General features: G+C 48.5%; 1 protein-coding gene across 1 annotated transcript in view; it reads right to left on the bottom strand.

The window, feature by feature from the left end:
• Positions 1 to 397: 397 nt before the first annotated feature.
• Positions 398 to 11,036, bottom strand: part of LOC119251289 (popy Class I histocompatibility antigen, A-1 alpha chain-like) — a 53,218-nt gene continuing 42,579 nt past the window's right edge. Inside the window, exons 6-8 of the mRNA XM_054698576.1 lie at positions 2,350 to 2,382; positions 2,164 to 2,211; positions 398 to 1,998 (exon numbers count right to left, since the gene is read on the bottom strand). Coding sequence (XP_054554551.1) covers positions 1,889 to 1,998; positions 2,164 to 2,211; positions 2,350 to 2,382 — 191 coding nt within the window. The 3' untranslated portion in view covers positions 398 to 1,888. The remainder of the gene's footprint in view (positions 1,999 to 2,163; positions 2,212 to 2,349; positions 2,383 to 11,036) is intronic.

The raw sequence follows: 11,036 nt of genomic DNA, 5'->3' as shown, positions 1-11,036 counted from the left end.
CCAATACGAGGATAAAGACTTTCCAAGGGCCTCCCTAGTGGCACAACGGGTTAGGCACAACACTAGGAAGCTATCTGCAGCCTCTGCAGCATGAGTATAATCCCCAGTGAGGGAGCTACCTTCATGGAACAACAGACTTCTGTCACGCCCACAGCTCCCCTCAGCAGTGTATTTCAGTCAGTCTGCCTGTTCTGCTCCCCACTCTGTCTCTAGTAAATTCTCTCACCCTCCTACGCCTCTGGCCTGTACCTCAGTTCTTGTATAAATAAATAAATCTTTAAAAATAAATAAATTAATTAAAGATAACCTTTAGACTATAAGCCCAATTAGTGATTACCACAAAGGAAGGGAGAAAGGTTGGTGGGGCGGGGGGGGGGTGGGTGGTCAATGTATGCTGAAGGGCAGATTTAGACTAAAACCAAAAGCAAAACAAACAAACAAAAAAGCAGCTATCTTCCTTCTCCCTCCACCCCCCATGCTCTGGATCCCATTCCCTGTGACATTTTTTCCACAGCACTTACCCTTTTAACATGAACATTTCCTGATTAGCTATGCTTCTAGGACATGGTCCATCTCTCCCCACCAGAGCTCATGCTCCACAAGGCCAGCAATGTTTCTATCTTTACGCCAGTGATGTTGGATACAAAAGCTGTGTCACATTATCCCACACTCAACCACCATCAGTTGAGTGATCAGTGTAGAGTGGGAACCTGCACAATAGGGCAGCACATCTTGTTCATGGAGCTGCAGACCAAGTTCTGTGGCAGCTACAGCACCCACATTGACATCAATGCTGCCTCTGTTTTTCTCACAAGTGCTGTTCCTCTTCCCTCCCTTCCTCCCTCTCCCACTCCCACGCCAACCCTCCTGCACCAACCACAACACCTGAGTATATTTCTTCAGAAAACAATGATCCTGGACTAACAGGTTCTTTTCCAACCCAACAGGATTATAGGAGCAGAGGACAGAGAGAGAAGTGAATGAGTGGACCAGAAGAATTCCACCAGAAACTTATCTAAGATAAGAAATTATGGGGTCTGTCCTCTCTGCTTATTCCTGAATCTGGTTCCTTTGAGGATGGTGGAGAAAGGTGAAAAGAACAATCAAGCCCTAGAAGGAGGGCAAGAGCTGGAGGAGTCTGAAAATTCATCTCTTATTACCTCAGAAATTGTGTGCAGGAGCTGCCCTAGGTCTTGTGGGGCCAATAACAGGCAAAATGACTCCTGCATTGTCTGAGGACACCCAGAGAAGAATGAGACCAGAACTCTGAACATAAACAAAAATAAGGGCACACAGAAACAAAGATACCATAAAGAAACTCCCAAAGTTGGGTACTGAGTGCCACACCCAGGCCTGATCTAGGCTGACTTGCCCACATGAAGTCCTCACTGCCCACAACCTTGGAGACAGGACAGGCCCATGTGGGGTCTGAGTCCCTGTGATCACAGGTCCTGCTGGGATAGGAGCTACTGAAGGACAACGACAAAGGAGCAGAGAGATGACCCTTGAGGAGGGACCACTTCAAAGCACCTACTAAACAAAGGCCCTGTACCTTCGGCTCCTCATAGCCTCTCCCGCCCCCACCTGCAGAGACTCAGCACAGCAAACACAGGAAAGCTCTTGTGCTCCCTTCATCTGCATTCTCAAATTCAGGAGTTTTCTCCTTTATTAACCTTTCAGTCACATATTTCCCAGTTAAAAAAACAAAACAAAACAAAATCGCACCAAATTCAATAAGAAAGTAACAAAGTGCAGCTCAGAACAATGGGAAGTTAAGGCAGGGATGTAGATGGCCCAGCCTCGCCTTCTCTATAACGAGAAAGTCCATCAGGGAAGGTCAGTGTGGGGAAGGTCCTGGTGGGCCAGTCTCCCACCTCCTCATTTTATGCTATTGGGAATGCAGACACAGGTAGCGTCTATGTAGAGGACACAAAGTCAGAGGATCTTGGCAGTCATCACATGAGACCGGAATAAATCTTCCATTGCTCCAAAATAAAACTGTCTCGCACATGAAAGAAAACAGTAATGAACAAATTCAGGTCAGTCATATAAATGGTGACATTCTGAACAGCCCATGACATGCTCAAGAAGTCCCACTCAAAACCCCCCTGAACCCAGTCCTGGGGACTTTGCCCTTCCCATCGCAGCCCTACAGGGTCTCACCTCTAGGAGAAGGGGGAGACACACCAGAGTCCTGAGCATTGTCACTGCCTGGAGGAGAACAAAACAAGACATGGTCAGAGCCCAAAAGTGAGAGCAGAGGGGCTGAGTGTGTGAACTCTCCTCCTGGGTTCCCATCTATACTATGCCAAGGGGCTCAGGGATAGATTCCCCTCCTGCCTTATTTACCTGCATCCTGAGTGTAGCTCTCGCCTGTTCCATCTGTAGGAATAAAGCATCTTATGAGAGGCCACGGAAAAGAGCGAGTCATGAGATCCTAAAGGAGCTGCCTAGTCATGCTACGCAAGGAAGTTTCCAGAACTGTGATAACAGATCCAGGCAGGATCCGGAAAACAAATGTAGGAAACTGCACTAACTACTGTCCTGGAGTCTGTCCTCAGCAGAGACCGTCGCCTCTGAACTGTGACTGATGGGATCAGGTCCCCATGACCAGATTCATTAAGAGATAAATCCAGGGCCTCCCCGGTGGCGCAGCGGTTGAGCGCTGGGTTGCGAAGCTGCCCGCGGCCTCTGCGGCGCTGGTTCTATCCCCGGCTGCTCCCCGGCCACCAGAGGAGGGTCCCGCATGTCGCGCAGACCTCTCCTGCCGCCCGCTGCTCCCTCAGCAGTGTACTTCGGTCCTTCTGCCTGCTCTGCTCCCCGCTCTGGCTCTGGTGAATTCTCTCACCCTCCCGCGCTTCTGACTGTACCCAGTGCATGTATAAACCAAACAAACAAACAAATAATAAATAAATAAGACATGCCTCTAGAAAATTAAAAAAAAAAAAAAGAGAGATAAATCCATCCTTCATTTTTACACTTGCTCTAAGAAGGAGTATTAGCAAATAGGGCCCCGGCTAAGAAAGCACCTGTGTTTATATGGTTCTTCCCATTAATGACAAATTCTCTCTTTGTATGTGGTTTATTCCTTACATGGGTTGCTCTAAGGGACCTTGAATACAATCTGTTTTGGGGTCCTTCATGTCTGACTTCATGCTGTCCCTGATGTAAGACTCCAGACAGATATGCGGGGGAGCTTTGGGAAGCCCCCATGGCCAGGATCCACACTGGCCAAGTCACTATCTCCATCTACACCAAGCTGCAGAACAAGGAGATACAGACCACGGAGGCTCTACGTAGGGCCAAGTTGAAGTTTCCTGGCCTCCAGAAAATCCATATTTCCAAGAAATAAGGCTTTTCTAAGTTAACACAGATGAGTTTTGAAACATGGTAGAGGAAAAGAGGCTCACCCCAGATGGCTGTGGGGTCAAGTATATCCCAAATCATGGCCCCCTGGGCAAATGATAAGCCCTATGCTCATGAGCACAAAAGATCTGCCCTCTTGTTAGGCATGCAAATAAAAATCACATTCTTCTTCAAAAAAAGAGAGATCAATTCTAATTTTTTTGGCCTGAAGTAAACAGAGTACTCATATTGCCCTGTGTTCACAGTGTGGTTTAATTTGTAATTTTTTCTTAAAAAAAAAAAGACTAATTCTGTCTGGGTTGAAATACCCCAGTGAGGCAAGAAAACTCAGGTCTATCCACCCCCTTCCCTACCTGAGCGCTTCTTCCTCCACATCACAGCTGCAGCCACAGCAGCTCCAGTGAGCACAGCTCCAAGGACCACACCAGCAATGATGCCCGTGGTGGGGATGGAGGACTGTGGAGTTGGCACTGGAAGGGAAGGTCAGACCCTGAGCCCCAGGCCTCATCCTGACCCTCTGAAGTTCTCAAGAAGGGCTCCTGATGCCCCTGAACAGAAGCTCAGTGTTCACATCCCCTCCTTACCCCATTTCAGGACTCCAAGCTCCAGCAGCCCCTCATGCTGCACATGGCACACATATCTCTGCTCCTCTCCAGAAGGCACCACAACAGCCACCCACTTCTGGAAGGTTCCATTCCCCCCAGGCCTGGTCTCAACCCACTCCATGTCCTGAGTCAGGTTCTCCCCATCTCGCTGCCAGGTCAGGGTGATGTCCGCAGGGTAGAAGCCCAGGGCCCAGCACCTCAGGGTGACCTCATGGTCAGAGGTGGGGTGATGGGTCACACGAGTCACTGGAGGATCTGAAAAGAAGGGTTAGAAAATTCAGGAACTTTATATGTCTTGGACTACTTGAAGCAGAGCTTACGTGACCATCCTGAGAGTGGACAGGACAACTGGGGACGGGAAAGTGAGCACAAAACCCAGGCAGCAGCCTGGACATAGGCATCAAGGATAATTGCTATTCTTTGGAAATTTCTAAATTAGAATGAGAGATTGTAGTGTAGGAAGCAGGTCTCTGAGAGGGAGACCGGGATTTCTGGTCCTGGCCTACTGGAGGCCCAGTGACCCAGAAAAACTGTACTGGGACCTCAAACATATTGGGTGAAGGACCAATCACAAGGCCTGAGAAAGTCCCCCAGGGTTCCCAAAGGCACTCCAGAGTCAAGGGGACTCCGACCCGTTTTTTCGGAGATGTCTCCTCCATTCCTTGAAAGACTGGATCCCTTCCTTGTCCAGAAAGACGGGCACTCTGGGCAAGTCGCTCTCCGGTACCCAGTTTGAACACTCAGGTAGATTCCTCCATCTTGTGACCCACTGTAGGGATGGTGCTGACCCTATTTTTCATCTCTCATAGAGGGATGCCTGCTCCAGCCACTGGGGCGATCAAGAAGGTACCCCATGGCCCCTCATACCTGAGCGCAGCAGAGTCTCCTTCCCCTTCTCCAGGTGTCTGAGAAGCCACTGCACACATTCCCCGCCCAGGCAGGCCCTGAAGTGCTCCGCCTGACTCTGCACCTCCCACTTGTTCCTGGTGATCTGAGCCGCCGGGCCCGCCGCGGTCCAGGAGCGCAGGTCCGGGTTCAGGGCGATGTACTCGGCGCCGTCGTAGGCGAACTGACAGTATCCGCGGAGCAGGAGCCCGTCGGGCCCCTTGCAGCAGCCGCACATCCACTGGTAGGTGTGGGAACCTGGACGCCGCGCCCCGCGGTTAGCCCCGCGCGCTCGGCCCTGCCCGGCGTCAGCCCCGCCCAGGGAGAGGCCCTCCCATCGGTTTTCGCCCACAGGAAAAGAACGTGCGCGCCACTTCTTGGGGGGGTGGGTCCTGTTGGGAGACCCCGGTGATGCTGAGACCCGGAGCCTCGGGGCAACCCTAGGGGACCGCAGAACTGGGCCCGGCCCGCGGAGCTCACCCGCCGCGCTCTGGTTGTAGCAGCCGCGCAGGGCGCCCAGACCCGCGCGGAAAGCCCGTGCGGTGTCCTGGTAGATCCTGGTGTTCTGGTCCCGGTACTGCTGCCCCAACTGCTCCACCCAGGGCGCCCGCGGCTCCTCCCTCGGACCCGGAGAGTCGCTGTCGAACCGCACGAACTGCGTGTCGTCCACGTAGCCCACGGCGATGAAGCGGGGCTCCCCGGGGCCCCCGAGGCCCGGCCGGGACATCGCGGTGTAGAAGTAGCTCAGGGAGTGGGCGCCTGGGGGCGGGAGGGAGACCCGGGCTGACCCTCCGCCCCGCGCGCGCGCGCGGACGGCGATGGGGCCCGGGGAAGGATCCCCTAAGAGAGAACAGGAGCGGCGAGATAAGGTCGGGAAACGGGAAGGAGGTACGAGAAGGGTGCGGGAGTTGGGTGGGCAGGGGAGGGTCAGGGTGTGGAGGGGGGCGAGGTCTCCGAGCCCGGGTCGAGGGGTACGCTCCGGGACACCCCTTCCTCCCTTTGCTCCTTCCTCCGCAGAAGCCCCTTCCTCCCGAGTCCACACTCACCGTCCGAGGCCTCGCTTGGGGCCGGGAACCCCAAGAGCAGCAGGAGGAGTGCTAGGGCCCCCATTAAGCAGATGCTTCTTGCCTTGAAGAATTTTGTAACCGGGAAGCGCGGTGTCGCCGATTGGCGTCTCCAGAAACTTACAGCCACTGGGAGTAGGAACTGGGCATCGTCGTGAGTATCCAGGCAGACCCGAGACAGAATGAAAAGTGAAAGTGGGAGATGGGTTCCACGTAAAACTGAGCCGCCCTGCCCCGGTGGCCCTGACCTGGGATTTTGCGCGGATTCCTGTTCTCCAGCAGGGGGGACTCTCACACCGTCTCCCAGAACCCTGAACCCAAGCGGTCTGAGGGAACCAGATAGAGACCCATGGACTGGGGCTCAGTCCCTCTTCCCTCCACTTCCCTTTCTAGAATAAGTCTCACTGACACTGAACCTGAATCCCTGCCTACCCCATATCCCTGGACTCTTGTAGAAAACTCACCCCCAGGAAGGCCACACGGCTGTTCCCATCTTCTAGTACCCAAGTGCGTTCTTTGCTCTTGGCCCTGCATTTTCAGCATCAGCAATGTGAAGTATCCTCTTCACGTTGACTCCGTCTCCCGCTGAGTCCCTTTGCTCAGGAAGAGCACAGACATTTTAAACACCCACCTGATTAGGACAGTTGAACTTAGGGTACTCTTCCTATATTGAGGTCAACTGGTTGAAGACCTTCACAAAATCCCTTCACAACAGCGCCTACATCAGTGTTTGAATGGGGGGAGGCAGGTAATAACTAGAGGGTAGTTATTGTGGCCCATCATAGCCTCTGTCTGGCTGACCTGGTTCAATTGCATCACAGTTGGGAACTGAAGTTCAAGTTCAAGTAAGAAGATTGCTTAAATCGTAAAATATATCTTATTAGCTATGAAAATTCTTAAATCTTAAAATCAAGTGATATGTTTAATAGAGAGAAAATCATTGTTAATATAGAGCAAATCAAAATCAAAGTGCAACACTTCTCTCTTTGGATACTGTATTAGTTGTGTGCCACCCATAACAATTTACCCAAAAAAAAAGCAGCTAAAAGCAATAAGTGGACCTCCCCGTTGCGCAGCGGTTGAGCGCTGGGTTGCGAAGCTGCCTGCAGCCTCTGCAGCGCCAGATCAATCCCCGGCTGCTCCCGGGCCACCGGAGGGAGGAGGGTCCCACATGGCGCACCTGCCGCCCGCTGCTCCCCTCAGCAGTGTACTTCGGTCCCTCTGCCTGCTCTGCTCCCCGCTCTGGCTCTGGTGAATTCTCTCACCCTCCCGCACTTCTGACTCTACCCAGTGCTTGTATAAATAAATAAATAAATCTTTAAAAAAAAAAAAAAAAGGCAATAAGTGAGTAATATCTCCCGCAGTTTCCCAGAGTCAGGAATCCAGGAGAGTTACCTGGGTGTTTGTGGCTCAGAGTCTCTCTCAAGACTGCAGTCAAGTTGTAGCCAAGACTGCATCACTGAAGGCTTGACTGGGGCTGGAGGATTTGCAGGGAAAATGACTCACTCATAGCTCTATTGGAAGAAACCTCCATTTCCAGCCACATGGACCTTTCCACATGGGCTGTTGATGACCCAGACACTGGCTTCCCCAGAGCAAGCAATCTGAGAGAGAGCTACCCAGATGGCAGCTGCACAGTCAACACCAGTACATCAACCTTACTCTCAGAGAAAGGAATTAAGCTCCACCTCTGGAAGGGAGGCCTATCTGGGAATGGACACACATGTTTAAAAACAAAATCAAAATTCAATATTATTTCAGGATTTTGTGAGTCAAGTGTTTCTTTGATCTGATTATTTGTTTTATGATTAATGATCACTTTGAAACAGAGAAAGAGGACACAAAATATTTCTGAGCTTTTCTTGCAAATGAAGAGAAGAGAAAGGGCAGGAGAGTGTGCTGCAGTGTGGGCACTTTGGTGGTGGGATAACTATGGTGACTGTACCTGAGGAGAGAAAACCTATATTGTGGAAAAATAACAAAAGATACTTAATGAATAAATAATAACATGCTATTTTTAGCCTTTCTTAATGATTCAGTCATTTTAAAACATTTAAACTTTCGTTTTTGACTTCTCTAAAAGGAAACAATTGTAGGTATCTCTTTTGTGAAGATTTTCAGTGTTTCAAATAAGAATGTGTATTTCCCAATCAAATCTTTAAAAAGTGAAAAAAAATTAAAGCATGTCTGTTGTTCCATTCATAATTTCTGTCCTAGAACTAGTAACTTAAAAATTTTTCCAAAATAAGGTATTAGTGATGTGCTTTTCCAATTCTGTATATGTATTTAATCCTGTGAGGTTAAATGTAAACAATGCATGAAATCCTTCACCAGGTAGACTTGCCTTGGCCACTGTAGACAAGAAAATTTAAGGAGTTGTGATTAAGTAAATACCTGCAGAAGAGAATGGACACTTACCTATGAAGCCACCATTGGCACCTCTCCTGATCCCATCCCCAATGTAACCTCCATCTTGAGACTCATGTGTACTACTCTCTTGTGTTCCTCTAAATAATTTTACAGTAAATATATATATATATATATATATCCCTACTCCATATAGTATTTTAATGTCTGTTTTTAAAGTTCATATACAGGACCTCCCTGGTGGCGCAAGGGTGAAGCACAGCACTATGAAGCTGTCCGCAACCTCTGCAGCACGATTCGATCCCCGGCCAGGGAGCTACCCACATGGCACAGCAGACCTCACCTGTCTTGCCCACTGCTCCCCTCAACAGTGTATTTTGGTCAATCTACCTGTTCTGTTCTCCACTCTGTCTCTGGTGAATCCTCTCACCCCCCACACACACCTCTGGCCTGTACCCCAGTCCTTGTATGCACAAATAAATAAATCTTTTTAAAAAATAAAGTTCAATTACAGTGCAAAAAGGTGTGTATTCTTATGTGATTCTGCATTCCATGGAGGGGAATTTTCTCTCTGGATGAGGTCAAGTTCATTATATTTACTGCTGACATTTCACATTTTATGAATATACACAATTTTGCTATCTTCCTATTGACATATCTGTGATTGATTCCAGATTTTGTCATAAACTTTAGTGCAGATGTCTGCTGGGGTACATAGGCAAGAACTTCCCCAGAGTAGAAGATGAGAAATAGGACTACTGGGTTCCATGGGAACCCAAGCCATGCTAATATGACCCAAAATATGTGTACAAATAAAACTTTATGAGGAAAGCATTGAAAGTTTAAGTTGCTCCTGTGTTTGTTCTGAAAATAAAGCAAACCCAGTTGAAGGCAAAAAATAAGGACTGAAGGTCACATTTTTATTGCAAAGTAACCAGAAGTTTCTTTTCAGACTATTACTTTCCTCTACTTTTATTTACTTATTTTTTAAGATTTATTTATTTACAGACATAAGAAATGGAAGTGTAAGCCAGAAGTGTGGGGGGTGAGAGGATTCATCAGAGACAGAGTGGGGAGTAGAACAGGCAGATCTACTGAAATACACTGCTGAGGGGAGCAACGGGTGAGACAGGAGGGGTCTGCTGTGCCATGTGGGTAGCTTCCTGGTCAGGGATCCAACTCGTGCTGCAATGGCTGGAGATAGCTTGATAGTGCTGAGTTTTTAACCCCTGCACCACCAGCGAGGCACTGCCTCTACTTTTATTCAAAAGTTAGCATTATACTTTTAACATGTACACATAGATAATGCTTTCTCTTAGCATAGTATTATTTTATAAGTTTGAAATATCTGATAATTAGAATAAAAGAAGGAATGAAAAAAGAATAGATAATAGAAAATAATGAAACAAGCAGAGGAGAGAAATTGGAAACTAGATAACATTTTGGAGGTTTAGGAGATAAAAGAGATGTAAGCAACACGTATAGAAAATAAAAGCTTAAGAGATCCTGATTAATTATTGTTCTGCAACAAATTAGCCTAATATTTAAGTAACAAACATCTTAAAATAACAAACATCTGTTCACTCAAAGACATAATATAAAGATAAGCAACATGGAGTAGGTGTCAGTGAGAGAAACTGGATAAAGAGAAGTATTTTGTGGGCCTCCCTGGTGGCGCAGCAGTTGAGTACTGGGCTGCAAAGCTGCCCACAGCTTCTGCAGTGCCGGTTCAATCCCCGGCCGCTGGGGAGGGTCCCACATGGCACGCAGACCTCTCCTGCCGCGCCCACTGCTCCCCTCAGCAGTGTATTTCGTCAGTCTGCCTGCTCTGTTCCCTGCTCTGGGTGAATTCTCTCACCCTCCCGTGCTCCTGACTGTATCCAGTGCTTGTATAAATAAATAAATAAATAAATCTTAAAAAAAAGAAAGAAAGAAAGAAAACTTGGCCAACACAATGAAAGGGGGAGGATAATAAACACATAAAAAAACTTTAAAAAAAAAAAAGAAGGATTTTGCAAGATGGAATAAGGGGTTATTGGTGAAGAGATGGAAATGATTTTGTTGGTTCAAGTCCCACAAGAGCCAGATGCCAAGATGGGGGCAAAAACAGCTGTATTTTTTTAGGGAAAACACCTGTCAGAGAACATGGAGAAGGAGCCAGAAAACTGGGAGAGCCAGCAGACCAAGTTGCAAGTCTGACCCCAAGTGATGGTGAGAAGAGAGGTTTGTTGAACTGTCCTAGACTAGCAGAAAAATTACGTGAAGTTGAGCAGGCCACAGGGAGTCCTCCGCACAGCCGGCCATCAGAGGGGTCCCTGTGTGCCAGGAGCAGGCTGCCTCAGTGTCTCTGCTGAGACAGTCACCATCTGGGAAACAGCACAGGGACACAGGATTTCTGGGCCAAAACTGCATGAACTTCAGCACACAGGAGCAGGAGTCCTTGGGGCTTACCTGAGGACCCAGACCTCCTACCTGATCAGTGTAGGCCCTTCAGTTATGGACTGATCATATCCACCCCCAAGCCATGGCAGTCAGGAAGAACTAACCACTGGATCACTTTGATCTTGGACTTCAATCACCAGAACTGTAAGCAATAATTTCTTTTTTTTTGTTTAAGTCACCCAACCAATCACATTTAAGAGCTTTCCTCAGTGTGGATGACTACACATGTGCATTCACAATTACAGGGAAAAAAGGAAGGAACCCCAGTCTATCACCGGCTTCTCCTGCCCATGTGTGTGACAGCAGC

The sequence above is a fragment of the Talpa occidentalis genome, unplaced genomic scaffold (genome assembly GCF_014898055.3).
Source record: "Talpa occidentalis isolate TD23 unplaced genomic scaffold, MPIMG_talOcc4v2.1 talOcc4.2, whole genome shotgun sequence".
NCBI classification, from domain to species: domain Eukaryota; kingdom Metazoa; phylum Chordata; class Mammalia; order Eulipotyphla; family Talpidae; genus Talpa; species Talpa occidentalis.
Note: the sequence above shows the minus strand (reverse complement) of the source record. Positions and strands in the feature narration are given on the sequence as shown.